The sequence below is a fragment of the Oculina patagonica genome, chromosome 1 (assembly GCF_052425735.1).
Source record: "Oculina patagonica isolate OP01 chromosome 1, crgOcupat, whole genome shotgun sequence".
NCBI classification, from domain to species: domain Eukaryota; kingdom Metazoa; phylum Cnidaria; class Anthozoa; order Scleractinia; family Oculinidae; genus Oculina; species Oculina patagonica.
The window spans coordinates 47,007,257-47,031,082 of NC_135758.1; the positions used below are offsets into that span (position 1 = coordinate 47,007,257).

Genomic DNA, 23,826 nt, shown 5'->3' on the forward strand with positions numbered 1-23,826 from the left:
GAATGCAGGAAGTATGTGAAATCCGTTCAGAAGGGAAAAGAAGCTGATTCGATTTGCACGTGGAGAAGTAAGAAAGAAACCGCGATCCCTATACAAATTGAACTTATCCAAGAGGACGGCGGGGAGAATCCAAGTGTGTTGCTAAAGTGGATGGTATCTGGACCTTAACTAGCGAGGTTGGTCCTCAGACAGTTTGAACATAGTGACGAAGACAAGCACCCACATGCTGTCCCATCACGAGTACTTTTAGCCTGCGTTGCAGACAAAACTAAACCTCGGTATACTATACCGAGGTTTTGTGACACGTCCGGCTGCGACGCAGGCTAGAGTACTTTCAATGCAAGTTAAACAAGGTTCAAGGATCATTTCAGACCCCTGGTGTCAAAAATATAATAGAGGGGCTGGGCAATCTTTTGAGGAGACCAGTCAATTTGATCTACGAAAGAAACAGCCGAAATTAAAATCCCCTCCCGAGCAGATTGTCCATTGTTTACCAAACTAAAGGCAATAGTTGTTGCCAGTATCGCGGAGGCAACCTCGATAATCAACATCTTTATCTGAAAGAGGGACCAAGGTATCGCACCCAGAAGAATGGGACTGGACGTTCAGCGACAAGACATGGCGACGGATACGGCGCACACTGCCTGACGCTGCAATGTTCTGTCAAGAGTTCGTCCTATGTGGCTGCAAGACCAGCTGGAGCAACAATAGATGCGAGTGCTGTAAAAGGCTAATTTGCCTTGCACTTCACTGTGTCTGTGCGTGTCATAAAAAATATTTAGGATAATAGTTTCCAGACATCATTTTGATCTAGGAAGACACAATATCTATAGCTATGTGTATGTCACTAGAGCCGCTAGCGGTGATAAGCTATATCAAGTCAGCAGTTATCTAGGTTGCTATATTAACACATGGCAAATTTCAACATTGTACCTCTAAAGAGAAGTATTGAACACAAAAAACAACACAACAACAAAACACAACTCTTCATTTGCACCCTAAATTAAATTAAAATTTTAATACAAGATGAATAAAAATTAGATAGGACTAAGATAACAAAATAAAGCAACACAGAGACACACAGACAAAAAATAAGAAGTTTGCTTATATATAATTTAGTGAAAATAAGCTGGAAAATGGAGTATAATTATGGACAGATTAACTAACAGAAAAAAGGAATTAAAGTGTGAATGATGAGTGATTTGTTGTTCAATTTCTTGATCTGAACTTGCAAACAATGTATAACTTGCATAATTAAGATGCGGTAACCATGGCGATGGCATTTTATTCCGTTGTACATCTCGGCAGGGCCGCTCTTGGCCATCCCTACACGCAAACATATCTATATCTCCCCTTAAACATGCAGAAAATCGCTTCCCACAGGTAGCTCATTTAAATGCAGTTTCCATGGAAACAGCGTCTCTGTCGAGGTGGTTCTATAGCTTAAAATGTTTACTTCGATAGTCTTTCGCTGGGTGCAAAATTTCAGCCTGGTAACAAGAAGTGCACAATTCAGCCGAAATTTTGAGCTATGTCGCCGGACTACAGGCTATTACAGTATTTTTAAAAGTGCAAATACAACTAAGAGGAAGTTATGTGACGAGGAGTAGCAGGGAATAAAACAAGCAAGTCAAGATGAACCCGAGCTACAGTTTACATTAGTACAGTCTAAGCTCTCTTAACGGACACTCTCGTAAGCGTACAGCTCTACTTAACCCCGTTTTATCTTTTAATTCCCATACAACTCTGTATTTTTACATTCTCGTAAGCGGACATTCCCGTAAGCGCCCGCTTAATTTCAGTGAAAGGAGTACTTTCGTCGGCTCCCTTTACCTTGCTTGTTTCACTGGATTTCTTTTGTTTAATCTTGACAATATCAAGGAAACGAATGCAGTAGTAACGTACATAAGGGCCGTCCACTCAGCTCATTTGCGGTTTCCCTTCCAAAACATGACTGCCCAGCTTATCTCACCAAAGCAACAAGTGATGCAATGGAACACAAACTAGCTCCACAAAGAATTAAGCGCTTTTACAGCTCGCAGGTCTGCAAAAACAAGACCTTCGTGGCATTAAGCACTTGATTCCATTTACGTTTAATTTATCAGGTAGCTGTTTGTGACCAGCCCAGTACAACAGACAAATCTTGCTTGATAACGTGTTAAATTCCAAACAGATCGTCTCACTTAAAGCTTAAGACAAATGTTTTAGTAGTGAAGTAGGCTTCCTTTGTCCCGGCTTACAAATGTGTTAAAACCGTGACTAGCTTGCAGGGTTGGGTTTTGCCTGGAATCCTGAACTGAGACGATCTTTTTCAAGAAACCGTTTGTCAGCACCCAATTGAGATCATATCCAGCCGTTTGTTCACCTTGGTGTAAGATATTTTATATCTGCAACATCTGGTACAATTCTCACAAACACTGGTTATTTGGATATCACACCACCAGCGAACTACAATTTCCCGTGTGAAACGTTATTTTTACTGGTATGAAAACAAGCTTGGCCACGTGTCCAAAGACCCTTAGTGTGTCATTGCCACTGTCTTAAGTAGATTCGACATCCTGCAACTAAACCACTTTCAACTCCTCTACGTCTTGTCATAGAGAAGGCAGATGATATGACTAACCAATTGAGATTACTGACTTCATTACTTATGTGGCGCTTGGTCTGTCAGTCATTAAATTTCTCCTATGTAGTATTGCCTGCCAGTGAATCCATAACATATTGCGACACCGTTTTGAGAAGGTACCACAGCGGCAAATACCTCTTCAAACTGTGGCCGTTACTACTCGCCAGCACAAAATTTGCAAGCATTGTGACAAACCGGTTAGTCAGGAACACAAAAATCAGACAGATCGTCAAAGCCATAACCGAGGGAAAAGAAGATCTTTAAAACGAACTTTGTGAAACACTGAACTTTGTTGAACACTGAACTTCCTTGAAGTTATACTATGCTTCATTTCTCGCACCTCTCCGTGTTGCTGAATGTGTATGTTGTTCTGCCATCGTCAATGTTGGGCAGGTGAGACATCCGTGTTTGGAGTTGCAGCGGAAAGTCCCATTAGGTTGGTTGGTTGAGAGGGGCGTTTGCTGGATTCTTGAGTTTTGCGCGAACTAGATCAAGAAGATTTGGCAAACGGCGGTAAGCTACAACAGGTGGTTCTTTGAAGATTTCATGTAAGCGTCCTGTAAAATGGAGAATGGGTTGTTTCTTGTGCAGGACACAGACAAGACACAAATAAACCAAGTCACACTGACGCTACAATAGCAGTACCTGCGCATTGACGTTGTTACAGTTAAAGTGAAATAAACGCCTCATAACACCTCTCCGGAGCTAGGACCCCGTACATTAAATAGACGCCCCGGGCGTTTTTTTAGATCATTTAATGTACTTCTCAATAAAGAAAATTATCACGAAAGAGGGAATAACATTTCAAAATGAAGGAAATAAGCGCGACGTACACAACAGGAAAAAGTTTATTTCATCACTTGTAGGCGTATATTCTTAAACGCAATCTGAGCACTTCGAGCATTATTCACAGCATCATTGAAACCGGAAGATTTCCACCCTGACAAAAAAATGCTTTCACTATAGCTAGGAGTCAAGAACGTCTGGACTGCATCAAGAAATTGAATATCTCATTTTTTAAGATGTTTTAATAGTGCAGAATGCAATATTGTGATGGTTTGTTGAGATGGGGTCCGCTAACACAGTAACACACCAATGCACTAACCTGCCTAATCGACGGGTTAGTGTATTAGTGTGTTAGCGGACGACAGCCCCATCCGACCCCGTCTCAACAAACCATCACAATAGTGAATACTGCACAAATAACAAAATCTAAAAACAAAACTAAGATACAGTAGAACCCCGGTAACTCGAACTCGGATAACTCGAACAACCCCGCTAACTCGAACTAACTGCCATATCCCTTGGATTTGACCCCCACTTTTCAGTCATTTTTACTCGGTTAACTCGAACTCGGATAACTCGAAAACCCCGCTAACTCGAACTAAATTGCGTTTCCCTTGAACAAAATTTGGGTCAAATTTACCCCGATAACTCGAATTCCGGTTCTTGCAACTTGGCACGGTTGCCCATTGATTAGAGCAACGAACAGATCACGTATTTTACAACCATTTTCCACTCTTATCATAAGAATGTATGGTCTTGTTAGAGTTTCTGACAAGTTAAGTTCAATTTGCACTGTACCGTATACTGAAGTGCTGAAAAATCAGTTAACTATCAATTATTAACTTGGCAAATTAAATATGCAATCGACCCCGATAACTCGAAACCCCGGTAACTCGAACTGTTTTCCGTTTCCCTTCAGAGTTCGAGTTACCGGGGTTCTACTGTATACAAAAATCTGTATTTGAAAGAGAAGACTGGAACTGGGAAACCATGCAAATGGAAATGGTGAGGGAAATTCCAGAAGGTTCGTTCCAACCGGAATTGCGGAACAACCTCTGAAGGTTGTCTACAAGTTCCAACCTAGACTTTCAATAAAGTCCTTCGTCTTGTCAGTTTATTACCTCTTACCACTTCGTCACTCGATCTCGCGACTTCGTCGCTCGCACGGCCGCTAGGCTCGCTTATTCACTGTGAAAACTCTAGTCCAGTCCCTGAACTCTCTCTTCCGCGCGCCCTTTATAGAGGCTGAACCCAGGCGCGCGAAGGAAGAGTCCAGGATAACTTGCATGCGCATGCGCCAGTTTTTTCCCCAAAATTGGGGGGAAAACCGTATTTGGCAGCCCTTTTGAAAACGCGCCGCACAGATGACGAGTTCAACTACGCGACCGTGTACTAAAGCAGGATCACCGGTATAACTTTAAAAAGCTGGATTGTTGTAGCCAGTGTCTGCTAAAAGCTAACGGCCAAAACCAAAATCGCTATCCGTCAACTATTCCTAGTATTTTGTAGCTGTTTTTTGAATTTGTTTTGGATGCAATTGAGCACAGTTTTTTTCTTGCATTTATTCGCGCGCTCGGTCGCGCAGTTGAATTCGTCATTTGAGCGAGTCAGTTTTCAGGTTTTAGCCCATTCTCGACCCCAGAGCACTTCTCTTTTGCGCATGACTGACGGCGAGAAGAGCTCTGGGAAACTCCACGCAAGCGTAGCCAAAATCTGGCTACGATGACTCTATTGCGCACGCTCCACATTTATTCACCAGAGACTGACTCTGCGTTTTATGCAAATTTAGATCGTGTCACGTTATATTGTAATCAGTACTGTTTTTGGACGATTGTCTGTTGTTAAACATCGTTATGCATTAAACATGCTTATTTGAGTAAGGAAGAATTGCTCCGAGACTGTTGATATCGTCTCCAAACAGAAATACATCCGAAAACAACGCATATTACGATTGCGTGCACAATCTTTGATTTGCATAAAGCACAAACATTCAATTCCCAAGGGCCAGGAAAACCATTCCGACGCACATTTAAATTTTGGCGGGTTACAGATTGACTAATCAGAGGTGTTTTCATTGTTTCAACGAACTTCAAATGACAATAGGTTCTGTTCCAGGGTTGCCCAGAGCTCTTCTCGCCGTCAGTCATGCGCAAAAGAGAAGTGCTCTGGGGTCGAGAATGGTTTTAGCCTAGCGCGCGCGTCCCAAGCAAGTGACGCCACACTCCTCGCTTCTGATTGGTTCGTTCTGAGCATGCGCATGCAAGTTATCCTGGACTCTCTCTTCGCGAAAAAAAAGTGTATTGTAAGTGCCAAAAAATTCATTATAAACCAAACGTTTCGGGCTTAGCCCTTCATCAGTGGTGAATTGGTCGTAAATAAAACGACCGTTAAAAATACGCCACGAGAGTATGTATTTAAAGTCATGTCTCTAGCACGCGCGCGCGCGAGAACCTCAATAGAAACGGAAATCTAAGTTGAGGCCGCGCGGATGGCAGGTGCCAAGTTGGAAAATTAAGCGCATCTCCTGCCGCTTTCTTTGCTTGTTTCCGCCGCAGAGCTTGACGCCGCGGACCTGTGCGTCCGCTGAGCTGTGTCCGTTTGATCTCTCTTCGCGCGCCTGGGTTCAACCCCTATAAAGGGCGCGTGGAAGAGAGAGTTTAGGGACTGGACTATGAAAACTCGTGAGGTCGACTTGTGGCAAGTCTAGTTCCAACCGGAATTCCCGGAAAATTCACTTTGCTATTTGCATTCCAACCGAAAATTCCGGTTTTCGTGGCTATGACTATGTACATCTGGCGAGTGTGTAAGAAATATGACCTACACCTGTATCTTGGACTCAAATCTTATAGACTACTCGCAGCTTGCCTGCCTCGTCCCCAGGCGTCCTCGTCCTTGGTCGTGTACGGTTCGCTTGGTGTTGTGGGACTGACGTGCACGGTTCGCTTGGCGTTCTGGGCCTGATGCGGACGGGGAAGCGGACGCCTGGCAGATCCTGTTCAGTTTCTTGGCAAAAATGTTCGGTTTCTCGTCAAAAGGCGTTTTAGCGCTTTTAACAAGTTTAACGGTCAAGAAATCAAGACTGGGAGCTACGTGGAAGTTAGTACTGTCAACATGGGGATTTTGACGGCCTTTCGGATCGTTTTCGTTGCTCTATCTAGCCGATTCTTTTCAGCGTTCACTGAGGCTGGTTTCAGCAAAGCGGGGGTCCCCTTGCTTTAATCTAATGTTGGCGGGAAATCTAGCTCAAAATCAGCGATTTATCCGGAGAAAATGGTATGAAATCTGAGCAGAAGATTGAACAGAGAAAATCCCACTTTGATTGCGAGAAGATCGTCAATGGCGGAGGGTAAAGAATCTCTGCCGTCGTTAGAAAATTAAATTTCTTTATAAGCTTCGAACTGAGGGTAAGTTTCGCTTCAATCGATGCCAGAGCTGGTTTGTTTCGTTTCTGAGCAGTGCTTAGCTTCCTTACATTTCGGTATACTTTTATTTGTACCTCTTGGCCGTTAAACTTCAGCTATAAAGTCTATAAGCAGCGCTCCAGGGAGAGTGCTAACAAGTGTTTTATCAAATTAATGTTGTCCAACGTAGGAGATCTTATGAGAACATGACACATAAACAATTATAATGTGTGCTGATATTTTATTCTAGCTAGGTTAACCTCATAATTTACCTTTCTTGACAGAAAGTACAATTATTGAAATTTCAACTTTGCGTAGTTCTGTTTATTTCAGCACTTAATGTGTTAGTGACCAGAGGAGGCAGGTCCTACTCAAAATTTCTTTTTACTGATTCAAGTGTTAATATCGAAATTACTCTCCACTGATTAATTTGTGTGTTTCTCGTCACTGTACTGCTTGATAATGCATTGATACTGTAAGGAGAAATAAGGTTTTGGTCACTCTTTTGGAGGATTTAAGCAGGATAAGACTTTGACAAACTTGTAACAAAAAAAAATATAGTTTTTTCTAGTTGTAGTGTCACAGGGAGTGTTTTTTAGTAGGTGTTTTTAGAGAATGTGTGGCAAAACTTTATTCTTAAGGGTAACAAAACACTGGACTATGACAGACAGCAAAACTTAAGTCATTTTTGCTGGCCCAAGAGTTTATGGCTGAGATAGTGTAGGAAAATAAATTGAGATGCCAGGCAATTTTACATCAAAGGGCTTGTTACTGACTCTTAAATGCATTTCATGTGAACATGACAACTCCTGGCTAACCATATTCAATTTGATTAAAATAAATAAACCAGCAAACCTGGAGTTGCCACTTTTTCCCCAGTCTGCTAATAGCCCACTGCCTCTAGCAGTCTTGGAAAACAATTAAAACACTTTAAATGTTGAATGTATGCTTTGCCTACCCTGCTGCTTTATACCCATGACAACAGCTGTTGTAAGAGAAAAAGATACCTTTTTACATTTTTAAAAATATTTTTAGTAGTACTGATTTTGCAAAACCATTCAGACATTTCCCTTCAATTTGCAAAAGTTATCTAGCCAGGAGGGTTTTACCTGCATGGCCTTAACCTACTGTGAATTTAAATAAGTTGTGCTGAGATAATCTGAGGATTACTGTTTGTACGACAATTTCCTTGGTGGTGCCCTTCATCTGATTATGATCTAGACATAATAGTTAGCCTTCTCCTGAAAATTAACTTGATTGATTTTCTAAAGTGATTTACTACCCTCTTCAACCCTCCATGTACAGTTCACCCCAGCTCCTTTTGTAATTAGTTAATATCAAGACAGTGGGAGCATAACAAAGGCCTTTAGACACCAAATTTGCAAGCACAAAGTAAACATTTCTTTTCAGTGGCTAAAAAAGTAAAGAATTTTACAAATACATGTACTATTTTAAATTTGTAAAGAATTACAGGAGAGTGATAAAAAATTAAGAGGGGTTTGTTACTAGAGTTATTTAGAATAGAATGATGGTGGGCTTTGGATGTCCAAAGATGCTAACCTTGCATATTAATACATAAATATTTATGAGAAAAATTATCTTTCCATTTTTACAAAGCAAGATTTCAAGATGATCTTAAATCATATACTGCACATGATCCATTCTAAAAACTTCATGAAAACAGTGTCACATTCATCAGAAATGCTCTCTGCACCTGCCCCCAAATTAAAAGCCTGCATGGCATGGCATAGGGTACATTCCAAACAATTTAGTTGCCTCAGTTGCATTCACAGCATAAATGGCAGACTCACTGCCATAATGCTTAACAAAAAAAAATGTGTATTTATCCTTAATAAATTGTGGTTTAATGGGAAAAAAGTCACCTACTGGCAATCAATAAAAAAAATTGCATTGAAAAAAATTACAGTTATGATATCAAACATTTTTAATGTAATTTTTATTTTCAATTAATAAAACAACTATCAAAGGTTGTGCTTGATTACTGATAAGCAGATAATTAACATTTTATTGAAGTAAACCAGAGATAGTAGAAATGACATCCCAAAGACAGATGAATTGTTATTTGTATCGATGGATTCATACTGTTGTTGCATTATCTTTGTCGCGTCTGGCTTAAATGAGCGTCCATGGAATAACTAAAAGGCAACTAACTCTCGGGCTCTACGAAAAAAATTCTACACAAAACAATAATGGAAAGGATAACTAATTTTCTTGTCATTTACACTCGGATTTATAAGACAACTTCGATAAACGGAAATGAGTACCTGTCTCTCTTGGAGTTCGGAAAATTTCATTAGACATTTCAACGTCTCTTTGCCGTAAAGGATTTAAAGCTTTTTTAACTTCACAAAGTGCCTCGTATGCTCCTCCTGGCTCTTCTCAAGCTGAGCTGGGACATGAAGCGTGCGAAAATGGTGGTGAAGTCCGTCGTCTTAATAAGAATATTTTTCATAAAATATGTGTCCAAGGCGCTCTGTGCTGTAAAAATGCTAAATAGACGGCTCTTTTGCTGTTTTTAATACACATTTCAGGGTTGATGACATTTTGGTCCGCCATATTGAATGCAAGATCTGCCAGGCGTTCCGCGGCTCGCTCCCTAATCATCAATCCCCGCGCTCCCTGTTTTCCCGTCTTACCTTCGCCTTACCTCAACGTCCGGCCAATCGGCGCCTGGGGACGAGGCAGGCAGCTTGCGGTATACTCTCGGCCCAGTCCATCACTTTTTTGCCTTCGTAAACTCGTCGAATGGTGCATGCAGTGAACATGAGTGCAGCATTTCGAGGACAACCAACAAGGGGAGAAATCAGAAGAAATGAGAGAAAAGGTGAAAGAGGAGTCTGCCGGATTCAGAAACGTTGTGAAGGGCGTCAAGGTTACGAAACAGTTGGTTCTGGAATCCTGATAAAGCACCAATTTCGTCCACAATTGAAGAGCAAGTACTTGATCGTAACAACAAGCAAAGTCTTCCAAAATGACTTCGATGTCACGAAATACCGCGTGGACTTTGTAAAATCGAGATCAAAGTTGAAGAGATTTGAACTAGATGGCGCGGTTGTCGACGGCGATATTTTGCAGAACTTTTCTGGTCTGGCTGTGATTCTGCTGGATTCTCATTCCTCTGTGTTCCGCCATGGTTTGTTTAGGAAGAAATGTGGGATTTTGAAGCATCGCCCTTTTGAAGTTGAATCATTCGACAATGAAAAGACCAAACTAAGTACATTTTCTAATGGGTTGTGTTGTCACATGGTTGCTGATGATCCAAGCTCTGAGTTGTTTGGTGTGAAACCTCATGATCTTACTCGAGATTCAAGTTCTGGGCAGTTGGTTGTGAGCAATTTACCATCAGGTCGTGTTCCTCTTGGAGCTGGCAATTTACGACGGGTTGGCAACAAATGGAGTGCAGTTGGAATACTATCTTCCACTTCAGATACCTTTGTCCCTGTTTGGTTGTCACGGGAAAACTTTTCAAAGACTTCAAACTTTCGTACAGGTGAACCTGCTTGTATTCTTTTATTATGTTGATACATTGTCTAGTGTTTTTATTGTTGTTCCTCCCAGTAAATTTATTTCCCTGGGAACATCAAACTATCCATTTCCAAGAGCAATCAAAATCTGATTTCCCCAAGGTTTATATGCATTACAGCAATGCCAAATTATGTACCTTCTCCTCGGCTTGAACCTGCAGAATTCCTGCAGGGACCTGAAAAGTATTTGTAAGAACGTAACCTTTTGCTGATCTTCAAAGATCCTAAAGAAACGATCCCGTGAGAGTTTTTCATTTGTTGTTTCGACAAGCAGAATTTCACAGAAAAGTGGCAATACGATTACCCAGGACGTTACAAATCGATAATTTCGATAATTAAAAAATTCGATAAAATTCGATAATTTTCGATACTAATTAATTGATTAATATCGAAAATCGATAAAAATCGATAGCAAAAGTTGTTGTGATTATTGATTTCGATTCGATTTGTAATTAGAGTTTGATTTCTATCGATTTTTATCAATTGCCATCGAAAAAATCGATTACTTAGAAAAATATTGAACATCTGATTCTCAAAACCACAATAAGTACGTTCAGGTTCCATCAACGCTGCAAACGGACGGAAAATCTACTGAAGGCAACGCAATAAAAAGGAAATAAGTTACTATCAAGCAGTTAATCTAATTCCTCGTCTTCTTTCCTTTGAAGTTCGTTCGAACCTTCGTCCGCCATGTTCTACGAGCCCGTGCTGCATTCGCAATAGTGGCCAGCGGAAAAAACTAGTGCCAGTCTTCTTCAAACAGTTTGACCGCGCGGATTGTGATTTGTGGAATAAACAAGTTTCTTGTCCTGGCGTTTGTTATTGTGCAAGAGTTTCGCGCTTGTCTAAAAATTAAACATCTCTACAAACCTACAAAATATATAGAGAGCATCCACGCACAATACAGTTATGCTCGGAAACAATATTCTTCAATATTCTTGCAATTATTTATTCGGTTTACTGGGTTTATTCCACGGATTCCACCATTCTTCGGTTTCCACGTGATATTCCGAGACTTGCTGTGATGGAAGAATTTTCCGCTCAAACTGCGTGTTACAGGTTCGATCCCTAAGTGTAACATTTTCGAACGTCTGTTTCGTGCTATCTTCCAGCTTTCATTGCTCCATATTGTTGGTTTTGAAACGTGACGTTTACTCCACATCTTATCACAGGAACTTACTTTAATTTAAATGTTATCGAATTATCCTTTCTATCATACTGCGTGTTACTTATTTTATTTACTGTGGTAGACCAGCCCTAGGCTACGGAACAGCACTCGAACGATTTTCAATACAGCTAACTAGCTGCGTTAATACTCTAACTGACATAGGGTATCTCAACAAATTGGATAATCCCGACAATTTGAAGAAGGTTATTGAACGTAGAAAGGCCAAATGCAGAGCAGGACACAAGTGTCGAGTCACCGCCTATCAATGTAAATTCAGCCAGTAATGGCTACATCAAGTCTAATTACTCTACAGCGAGCACCTCCGTCACCGGGCTTGCTATCGTTCCAGTCCGGGTCAAGGCTAAAGGTCAGCGCAGGGTGGTAGAGACCTACGCATTTCTCGACTCTGGTTCAAACACATCATTCTGCACTGAAACCCTCCTGGAGAAGCTTAACTTCAAGGGAACAAGAACTAAGCTGTCACTCACAACCCTGCAAGGCGAAAGCGAGCCAATCGAATGCTCCTTAGTCAGTTTGGAAGCCTCCGATCTAAACGAGAGCAACAAAGTACCGTTACCGCTGGTCTACTCGAGATCAAGTCTACCTATTCCTTCTGAAGCTATCGCTAAACAAGAGGACGTCGACCGCTGGCCATATCTCAAGGGAGTACAAATCGCACACATAGATGCTGAAATCGGTCTTCTAATTGGTAGCGACGTTCCAGAAGCTCTACAACCCAAGGAAATGAGACCAAGCGAGAATGGCGGTCCCTTTGCTACTCTGACAGTTTTAGGATGGGTTCTTAACGGACCATTGGGCAGATCAACCACAACTAAAGTATCCACTGTGAACTTTCTTCAGGGTACCAAGACCCTCGATGAACAATTTCACGATTTCTGCAACCAAGAGTTCAACGACTCCTCCTATGAATCTAAAACGTCTATGTCGCTGAACGACCGGAAGGCTCTAAACATCATGAAAGAAACAGTTCAACTTCAAAACGGCCACTACGAAATGGCACTTCCCTGGAAGTTCTACCCGCCACGCCTACAGAACAACAGAACATTAGCAGAGCGCCGACTTCTTCAGTTGAAAAGGCGACTGCTAAAGGAGCCGCTCGTCCACCAGAAATACAAGGCATTCATGGACGATCTCCTATCTAAAGATTACGCCAGGAAAGTTAATTGTCAAGACCCTGGCCCTCTAGGAACTCACTGGTATCTTCCTCACCATCCTGTATTTAGCCCGCAGAAGCCTGATAAGGTTAGAGTAGTCTTCGATTGTTCGGCCAAGTATTGCAACACCTCACTCAACGACCAGCTCTTACAGGGGCCGGACCTGACTAACTCTCTCGTCGGTGTGCTCTCAAGATTCAGAGAGGATCACGTGGCCCTGATGTCTGATGTGGAAGCTATGTTTCATCAGGTACGCGTCCGGCCAAGCGACTGTGATGCTCTGAGGTTTTTGTGGTGGCCAGATGGAAATCTCGACAATCAACCAGAAGAATACCAGATGATGGTTCACCTGTTTGGAGGTGCGTCTTCTCCAAGCTGCGCGAACTTCGCCCTGAAGAGAACAGCGGAAGACAACAAAGAAGGTTTCGAACCCCAAACTATTGAAACTGTGAAACGCAACTTCTACGTCGACGACTGTCTCAAATCAGTCGAATCAGAGGATAAAGCCATCCGACTCGCAAAAGAACTGCGAGAGCTCTTAGCGAAAGGTGGGTTCAAGCTCACGAAGTGGCTGTCCAACTCAAGGAAAGTCATTGAGTCTCTGCCAGAGTCAGAACGAGCAGCTCAAGTAAAAACCCTCGACTTTGACAAGTTACCAGTGGAGCGAGCTCTCGGCGTTCAATGGAACGTAGCCTCCGATCAGTTTGGCTTTAGTATCGTTATCAAAGACAGACCGGCTACGAGGAGAGGCATACTGTCTATCGTCAGCTCAGTGTACGATCCCCTGGGATTCGCCGCGCCGTTTATTCTCAGCGCGAAACTGATCTTACAAGATCTTTGCCGTAACAAGTATGGCTGGGATGACAAGATTCCAGACGAATATCTGCAACGCTGGCAAGCATGGCTACAAGAGCTTCCCAATCTAGAGCAGCTCACAATTCAGCGTTGTTTCAAGTCACTTGACCTCGGTGAAATCGCGTCATGCCAGCTTCATCATTTCTCTGATGCGTCACAGTAGGCTTATGGAGCCGTCACATACCTCAGAATCACAGATCACGACGGAAACGTCAATTGTTCGTTTGTCATGGGAAAGTCCAGACTTGCTCCAATCAAGCCAGTTACAATACCCCGAATGGAACTTTCAGCAGCCGTCGTTGCCACAAGACTAGAGAAAATCTCTCGAGGGGAACTAAGTCTACCTATCAATCAATCATTCTTCTGGACAGACAGTACCTGCATCCTCCGCTATTTGGAATATCAGGACAGATGGTTTCAGTCGACTTTCGTTGCCAATCGGGTTGCAACGATACACGATGCGTCTTCCCCCTCTCAGTGGAGATACGTGAACACTCAATTCAACCCAGCGGATGATGCTTCAAGAGGCGTGTCAGCAGACTCTCTCCAACGCTGGATACATGGCCCTGAATTCCTGACTCAGACCGAAGAGACATGGCCACAACGACCTGCCGACATGAACACTACCATTGCTGAAGATGATCCAGAAGTCAAGAAAGAGTCAGTTACATATGCAAGTGAAGCCTCTGCTCAAGATCCTATTTCAGAAATCATTGAGCGGTTCTCATCCTGGACCCAGCTCAAAAGAATAGTAGCATGGATACTCCGCTACAAGTCAAACCTCTCCCGTCTGAGCAAGAAACGAAGGACCGGAGAATCAGTTAAAATCACGTCATCCAGCACAATCGTGCCCATCAACACTGAGGAGCTGAACCAGGCTGAAGTCGAAATCCTCAAGCACGTTCAAAGCCGATACTTCAAGGAGGAGCACGACTGTCTCAGGGAAATAGACCAGCAGGCAACTCCTAGCAGACAAAACATGGTGAAGAAAACCAGCAATATCTTCAAGCTTGACCCAATTTTGTCTCAAGGTCTAATATGAGTTGGTGGTCGTCTACAACTAGCGCCAATCAACAGCGATGCAATGCATCCAGTGGTCCTTCCTAAGAAGCATCACGTGGTCAAGCTCATTATTCAGTATTACCATCATATCTCTGGACATTCAGGCCTGGAGTACACCCTGTCCCTCACCAGGCAGAAATACTGGATAATAAATGGAAGATCTACAGTTCGAAACATCCTCAACGAGTGTTTCAGCTGCCGTAAACGTCAAGCGCCATTCGCTCAACAAAAAATGGCGAACCTACCCGAGGACCGAATTACCCCCTCGAAACCACCCTTCACTTATACAGGCGTGGACTGCTTCGGACCATTTGAAGTGCGGCGCGGAAGAGCCAAAGTCAAACGGTACGGCGTGATTTTCACCTGCCTAGCCCTCCGCGCCGTCCACATAGAGGTGGTATGGTCATTGGACACGGAGTCGTTCATCCAAGCCTTGCGCAGATTCATCGCAAGAAAAGGTCAACCGGAGGAGATCCGCTCAGACAACGGTGGGAATTTTGTGAAGGGAGAGCGTGAGCTACGAGAAGCTGTGAACGAATGGAACCAGTCTCAGATTTATGATTACCTCCTTCAGCGAAACATCAAGTGGAAGTTCAATCCACCTGCCGGCTCCCACCATGGCGGAGTATGGGAGCGATGTATCCGAACCGTTCGAAAGGTAATGAAGGCGCTCATGAAAGAACAAGTCCTAGATGACAAAGGCCTCGAAACCCTGATGTGTGAGGTGGAGGCCATAATCAATGGAAGACCAATCACAAAGCTGTCAGATGACCCACGTGATGCAGAACCTCTGACACCTAATCACTTGTTGCTGCTTCGCACCGGTCCTAAAGTTCCACCTGGAAACTTCACTAAACATGATAACTACTTCCACCGGAGATGGCGTCAGGTGCAGTACCTTGCTGACGTATTCTGGAAGCGATGGGTCCGAGAGTACCTCCCCTCACTGCAGCAACGACAGAAATGGCACAAGCAGCAGAGGAACTTTGCAGTAGACGATGTTGTGTTGGTCCTTGACGACAGCAAGCCCCGCAACTCCTGGCCACTTGCTCGGATCCAGGAGGTGTATACCAACCGCAGAGATGGTCTGGTACGTTCTGTCAAGCTGAAAACCAGTACATCTGAACTCGTACGACCAATCGACAAGATTGTGTTGTTGGAAGCCGCCGCTATCTCAGCTAACGAAGAAACTAATGAACACTGACAATCCATTAGTATCAGTGGATTACAGAACTCTATTGGACAATACGTGATCAATTAATAATATTAATAATACTAATCATAGTCAACCTCATGTTTCAAACCCCTCTTTCTTTCTCCTTGTAAAGGCTATCGGCAGTACCGCCTTTAAGGGGCCGGAATGTTGGTTTTGAAACGTGACGTTTACTTCACATCTTATCACAGGAACTTACTTTAATTTAAATGTTATCGAATTATCCTTTCTATCATACCGCGTGTTACTTATTTTATTTACTGTGGTAGACCAGCCCTAGGCTGCTATGTCCGCAGGTTTTGCGCACATGTTTCTCGGTTAGATAAATCCGTAAGAATTTCTAAGTTAGATCAGTTCTAGTGTAGACTTCACTGCGTCAACATCTACTCGGCATTGGGCCATAGATTTCTCTCTACACTCGTGGTCACCTACTCTATCAAGTCTAATTCAGTGCGTGTGCAAACCAAAGTGAGTAATCTATTCCTTATTTGTAGGCTTATCCTTAGTTTTCCTTGTTATTTGTTTTGCGTTAAGTTTCGTTTTTCTCGACTATTAGGATAGCTTCTATACCGTTTATATCGAGTTAGTTTAGTTGGCATATTATACTCGATCCATTAAGAAACTATCTCGCTAGGCTAAGTTTTATCTTATTATAAGGTTAATTGTCATAAACTCCTATCCAAAATTAGCCGTCATATGAGACTTTATCGTTTGTTAGCTTTCTATAAGATTAGTATATGTGCAGATTATGTTACGTTTCTTCATTCGGACGTTATTGTGAATGTTAGCTATAATTATATATCTCACGAATTGTTTAGCTTGTATGCTTAGATTTATTAGTCACATTAGTTCTATTCCGCTATTATATTTCAGTTCGAACCGACATACGGTTTACGGCGATCATTTCAACAACACTAGCACGTGGTTTGAATCAATCATCTTTGTATGGAACATTGAACTCTGTCAATTAAACTCTGTTATTGTCGTAGTCAGAATTTCTTGTCGAGTTCGTTTACGTCACGCACTTCTCTACCCCGTGTGATTTACTTGGATTTTTGGTTTGGCATTCTGTCCTTGTGAATTACACATATGACACTGGGTTATCCAATCAAAACCGGCGGTCACGGTAAGACACAGTGGTTATTTTTCGTTTGATTTCGGATCGTCTTTTTCATTCCGAGATGCCAATGAATTTAAGTTTCGCTCTAGTAATCGATCAAAATCGATACTCCGATACCAAATCGTGTGATTATCGATTTTTATCGATTATTTTAACTAATCGATTGATCAGTATCGAATACTATCGAGTAATATCGATTAATCGATTACGTTTTCGATGATCGATTTCGATCGATTTGTAACGTCCTGGATTACCAAAACATATCTTTTTAAAGTACTTAAATTTAACTCAACTTTTTAAAATCAGGTCTTATTGCGGTTTTCAGTGAAATGCGAACTTTGAAATTCAATCCTCATCAATCAATGGTTTACGCTTTTTGCTGCCGTCAATCATATTAGTGGACGTCTCGGGAAAACCTCTCTGTAAAACCTTATTTCTATTTTATTAAGAATACGGAAAAAAACCCTGTAAACTTTAATATGAGCTGAATAAAATTATTATTATTATTATTATTATTAGGAAACAGGAGCGCATTTCAAATGGGTCAAAAACGCAATCGTTGGTTGGATTTTGAATATCAGAGTTCGCATTTCACTGAAAACCGCAATAAGTTGTAAATTTATTTCAATCTGGTACATTTCAATTTGTTACATGAAGCTTGTAAGTTTTGCTATGAGTATTTAAACTTGCAAAGTACATATCATCAACATGTGGATTATGTGTAAATTAAGCTTTAAGGCCAAACATTAAAGCGCAGTTAATGGAGCGAGACGCTCGTGGCCCCTGCAGGGTCGTTAATGTTTATTTTGATTGTGTAATGTAACGCAATGAAACTGTACGCTTTTCTTGTCTCAAAAGGACAATGATTACAATGGCCGTTTAGATACAAATGTTGCAACACTGTCTAGCACAATTATATCATGCATTTTGTGTGGCTAGTGTTTTAAATATCTCTATTCATGTCTCATTTAAGCCTGCATGAGATCCTTGCTTTCCATGGTACACTATTTGCCATTGGCCTAAATCCAGACAACTGTCTGGCTATAAAAGTTTATAGAATGAACTTTAGCATCATTCGCTAGTTGTATCGCTTGTTACTGTAACCTAGTTCGAAATTTGTAAATCCCACCCTCCCTCCCTTTTGAGGCTTGATTGTTGTTGTATTTAATTGAATAAACTGGGGTTCACCTCTTGCATGACGCTATCGGTTAAGTCTCGCAGCGACTTCCCCAAGCTTCGTTTTCGCTATTTTAGTGGCGCTATTTTACGCTCTTATGCCTCTTCTTGTCCGATCCAGCATGTGCCGGCGGAGTCGGCTCGTAGTGCTGGGGAGATAAGTAAGGCTTGACAACTGTCTACACTCTAGCACGATGCTGACCGGAGGTCAGCTCGTAGTGCCGTTTAGAGTTAGACTTCTAGGGCGCGTAAGCTTTTGGCCTTGCCGACTTGTCCGATCCAGCGCGGGTTTTACCGCTGGGGAGATAAGTTTGGCTTTTGGTCACGCAACGGAAGTTCGTCTGTCACGCCGATTGCGGAGCGGTGTTCCCCCCTTTACGCCATATACGGTGTGGTTTTGTGTCTGATTATTTTAAGTATTTTAAAGTAAAACTTCGTAGGAACTGTGACATTAATTATTATTATTATTATTATCATTATTACTTTTGTAATCAGGAGAAGTGACAATTACTTCCAGTGAAGTTGATGCTGTTGTGTATTCAGAGCAAAGCAATACAGTAGAATCCCTACAAACAGCTCCAGCTGACTCTGTGGTAAGCCCAGTATTGAATGAAAACCAAACTGGGGACAGGGAAAATTCTACAATCTTGGACCAATCCACAAATGGTCTGCATGTCAGCCAAGGTAAGAAAAGTTATTTTTTTACAGTAACTGAAAAATAATGTTAATTTGTGCATTGCTCTAGATAAAATAATGATAAAAACTTTATTAATAATGGTTTTGATGATGATGATGATGATGTTTTAGAGTTTTACCATGTCAATCATTGTCTGATATAATATATCACTGAAAATAATCACTCATAACATTTATTTGAAATTCTCACTCTAGTCTAAGGGCCTGCATGAGTACATGACGAATTTCAGCCCAATTTGCCAGGCTGAAATTTTGTTGCAATTGCATGGCGAATTTCAGCCCAGGTTACAAATACTTTTAAAAATGAATTATTGTCGTGGCTGCCATTTTCTTTCATTGAAAACCACCACTGTGCATCCCTAAGCTCACTTTCAGCCCTGGCTGAAATTTGAACAGTTTCTCAGCCCGGTTTCCCAAACTGGGCTGAAAATTTTTGATCCCTGACTGTAATTCGTCCCGGGATGAAACTTCCTTCATGTAATCGCAAACGTCTTTTCAAGAAGGTTTGTTTCGGAAGCTGAGCTGAAATCTCAGCCCTGCAAACCAGGTTGAAATTTCAGCCCAGGCTAAAATTCACCATCAGACCCTAAATGAATTTAAACATTTCTTTTATATCATGAAATGAATAAGATGTGATTGATTGTTTTACACAGAACAAAGGCTGTCAAGAGATGTAGTGAATTTGAGTTCAAGTGAGGAAGAGCAAAACGAACCTCACACACCTGAAGTCAACACTTTGAATGGAGGTATTCATGTGCAAGCAGGAGTTTCCAGCAAATTCAGAAGTGAGACAAATAATGGCCAAGGTAGGTAAAATGGTTAAACACAATTTTATTCTTGTAGACCATTATGGTAATCATTCCATTGAGAACAAAAAGTGCAGGGCCGCACATAGCATGGGGCTGGGGGGGGGGGGGGGGGGGGCAGTTGCTTCCGCCAGGATAACTAAAAAACTAAGAAATTAAACTAAAGAAAAAGAGACAAAACTTAAAAAAAAAAACGAAAGGTGTGCAGAGTTTGCCCCCACAGACAAATTAAATAATCCTAGGTACGGCCCTGAAGTGAATGGGTGACAAAGCTTATAGCAAAAAAAAAAAATAGATATACTGAAAAGATTGGGATGAGTGAGTTAAAGTAACATCAAGAGGATTGGTAAAGTTAAAGTTGTTGATAGTGAATGAACTTTAACGTAAAACATTCTTGGCAGACAAGAAAGAGTGCGACAAAACCTTACATATGTAACACTGTGTAGTTTGCTAACTTTGTAATAACTCAATTAAGTTTTTTTGCCTTTCAAAATTTTCTAACTTTTTTCTAAAAATGTAACCTCAAAAAAATTAATGAAATTTTGTTGAAACAATTGTATAATTTTTTGGAAAAATTAATCCACAAAATTATAGAGTGACCTAGCTTAACTAATATATTCAAACCCAGAAATTGTGTATTGTTTGCATTTATCTGTTGACAGCTTGAGTTTTTACTCAGTAGTTGATAATTGACACTAAGTACAACTCTTTTTAATACAGTTCTCTATATTGGTGATGTTGTTGACAATGTTACCCTGATGGATGAGTTAGCACAGTGCTTGGACAGAGAGTACAGAGTGATAAAGCACTGGAAACACTTGGCATATGAACTTAATATTCCACATGACGTCCAAACAGGATTTGAAATTTATTTTGAGTTGAGTCCCACAGTGCATCTGTTTCAGTTTTTGTCGACAAATGACCCACATCTCACTGTTGGAAAACTACGACTCGCATTGAAAGATATCCACAGGAATGATTTAATCCAAGAGTTGAAAGGTTTGTCCTGTCTTCAAATATTTTTCATGTAATGATTGAGTCTGGTTGGTTTAAATCGGGAATGCACATGTATGCAAGTTTTTCCCTTCAAGTGGATTCATATCCAGAAACATCATATTCAGACTTGACCAGTTCTTGTAATTAGCTATTTAGTATATAAACATCGGTACATTGCACCCTGTCAGCCAGGGGAATAAGAACCTTTCTGGTTGAAATCTCACCTCTTAAGCCCAGTCCCCACTAGCAATGCAAGCATAAGCATAGGAATATCAAACCTTGCGTTCTTCTTATGCTTGTGCTTATAATGCTGGCATTGCTAGTGGGGACAGGGCTTTAGGATTAAGTGGAGGGGGACAGGCGGGCGAGAGCCCGGGAGAAAAGGGGCAGGAAGCGGGAGGAGAGAGGGCGGGAAGCAGGATTCTTAAGGTGGCGGGAACCGGGAGAAAACGAGTGAAATTTCGTAACATTTCAGTATATTTTGCAATAGACATGGAACAAACAGGAGAGAACAGATACGGAAAGGGCGGGAGGCGGGAGCAATTGGTATGGGAAGCGGGAGTAAAAGGTACGGGCGGCGGGAGGTTCAGACCCCCCTGTCCCCCCCGATTAACCTGACCCTTCTGGTTTTTAAAAGAAACGTCACTAAGCAATAATTGCACTGAACAATTTTTCATATTATCTTAACACATTGTATATTTTTACTATAGCCTAATAACATTTTTTAGCAAATTATTGTACATTATATCATAACTTTTTATCATTTTTTATTATATATCTTAGTCTCATATCTTAGTTTTTATAATTTGCATAGAAGAGCCAAAGTTGTTATTTGGAATGCAAATAAACCATTACTATTATTATTATTATTATTATTATTATTATTATTATTATTATTATTATTATTATTATTATTATTATTATTAAGGAGTAGGCATATCTGTAGGTATTCAGTCCACAAATGAAGTTAACATAACTGATGGCAAGTAATGTCCAGGACTGAGGTCCTTCCGTGGACTCTCAAAAAAATCTGCTGATTTCCCTTGACACTCTTGTGATTTTTTTTGGTTGTTTTTGGTAAATTTGGCAGTTTTTGCACACACCTTGCTAATGATCAAATTATTATGGCATTTATAAGTGCTTGAGGTAGCAATCTTTCATTTACTTAAATATTGGAGCTGCAACCTTCTGTTTCTAACTCCTACAGCCCTGGAGGGATTTTTGCTACATTTGTTAGCTCAGTTATAATTTTATAATATATTTTTGTAGATTTCAGTGAGACAGCCGTGGTGGTTGATGTGTTTGACAACAAGCCATCCTTATTAGATGATATTGCACTTAAGCTTGACTCAGCAAAAAGACCAGTGGGGAATTGGAGAAACCTGGCTGTAAAACTGAATTTAACTGGTCAGTCGTTAAAGGAATTTGAGGCACAGTTGCATTCTTCAGAAAACCCTACTGCACTTCTGTTTCGTTACTTACGTTCAACTGAAAAGTTCCGTCAGCTAACTGTTGGTGACCTAAAGGGGCACTTGGAAAACTTGTCAAGGAAAGATGTTTTGAAGGTCCTTGCTGATGTGCAAGGTTTGTAGATGTGTACAACTAGGTATTGTTACATGTATGTAGTGGTTCCTATTTATTTTATTCTTAAAATCATACCTTCAATGTACCCATCCACCTACCTGCGTACCCAGTGTCCTTATTAAGCAGGCTTGTGTAGGAGAAACTACATACTAGCTTTCCATCAGGACTTCAAAAACATAACTGTCCATATAATGGGTTGTACATAAAGCAGGGGCTCAACTGTATGAAGTAGTTAATACAAAACATTTTTTTTGTTTTATTACTTACAGATAGTGAACTTCTTGCCGATACCTTTAGTCCTGACTCGGATCTTCTGAACAGTGTAAGCACTCTGCTTAACAAAAAATCCCCAGGAGTTAGAAATTGGAGAAATCTTGCTAACAAACTTGGTGTGCCAAGCAAAGTGTATCAAGAATTTGATCCTGTTGGAGACAGGCCAAGGCCCCGCCCAACCAAAATGATGCTTGAATGGCTGAGATCTGAACGTCCTGACATGACTGTTGATGAGCTGAGAACAGCAGTGAAGAAGATTGACCGTGCTGATGCTTTGGAGATTCTTGATGGCTACCTTTTCAATTCACAAGGCACTACAGTTTCTTTGTAATTGTACATATACAGTGGTCTCAGATAGAATGAGTCTTAAACTTTTTATAGTCATTTAAATGTCTACTTTTTAAACAAAGTTCTGAATAGCAATTTGGTCCAACAATGAAAGTTACTGCTTTGGCAATCATTTATCTAAGGTAGAAAACATATACATAGAACTATGTGCCAGCACATAGCTTTATACAATTTATAACACGTCTATTTAATTCCTATTCACTTACATTAGACTATCAATACTTTTGTTTACAAGGTACCAGAAATGAGGCATCCTCTAGTGGTGAACAGTTTGTCTCTCTTGAGAGCACACCCAATGAGCAGAAGCGAAAAACCGAAGCAAAGAGTCTTCTGACAGAAAGTGATGAGGTAGACATTGGATTACACAGTCACCCTGTCCCGGATCTTTCTCCCAGTAAAAACCAACAAGAAGCACGCCTGATGACTGCAGTCACTGCGATACCTTACCGAGTGCATGCTAAAATTTGTGTAAAGTTGAACATACGCAGGTTGCTTTTTGATGACTTTAGAATGCTTGGAGAAAAAGTTGGACTTACAAGAGATGAGGTGGAATATCTAGGACAGCAGGATAATCCAACTGATCATATCCTAAAGAAATGGTCTTCAACTGGTCAAGCAACTGTCAAGAAGTTTATGGATGTCCTGAGTGAGGAGGGATTGGAAAGACATGATGTCATAGAGATTCTTAAAAATTGGGTTGACCAATGAGATTTCAGGGTGCCAACTGTTGTATCATTAATATTTTTACCTCCAGATGGCTAGGATTATTTTTTAAATTGGATTCAAAATATAGTGACTTTTTAGAATCTTGAATAGTTTTCATATTATGAAATGTATACATTGCCTAAAAAAGACAGAATTGCCAAAGTGGAACAATTTTATATCAAGTATCGGTCGAATTTTAATTTTTGTCAAACTATAAAAAAATTTCAAGTTTGTTAATCATTCTTAACTTAGCATGTATCCGACCTACCAATAGTTTTGTAAGAAGAGCAA

At 41.0% G+C, this 23,826-nt stretch overlaps 2 protein-coding genes across 3 annotated transcripts; both read left to right on the plus strand.

The window, feature by feature from the left end:
• The first annotated feature begins 9,526 nt into the window (after positions 1-9,526).
• LOC144634499 (uncharacterized) lies at positions 9,527-23,826 on the plus strand. 2 transcript variants are annotated; one of them, XM_078493468.1, is made up of 7 exons: positions 9,527-10,324; positions 18,623-18,811; positions 19,477-19,629; positions 20,350-20,628; positions 21,895-22,209; positions 22,479-22,793; positions 23,066-23,826. In XM_078493468.1, the coding sequence occupies exons 1-7, from the start codon at positions 9,580-9,582 to the stop codon at positions 23,536-23,538; spliced, it is 2,469 nt and encodes an 822-aa protein (XP_078349594.1). In that variant the 5' UTR covers positions 9,527-9,579; the 3' UTR covers positions 23,539-23,826. The 2 variants fall into 2 exon arrangements, with proteins under 2 accessions (XP_078349594.1, XP_078349601.1); XM_078493475.1 differs by having other exon boundaries at positions 18,626-18,811.
• LOC144647405 (uncharacterized) lies at positions 10,480-13,719 on the plus strand. The gene is made up of 2 exons (XM_078507241.1): positions 10,480-10,547; positions 11,730-13,719. Exons 1-2 carry the CDS (start codon positions 10,480-10,482, stop codon positions 13,717-13,719), a joined length of 2,058 nt encoding a protein of 685 aa, XP_078363367.1.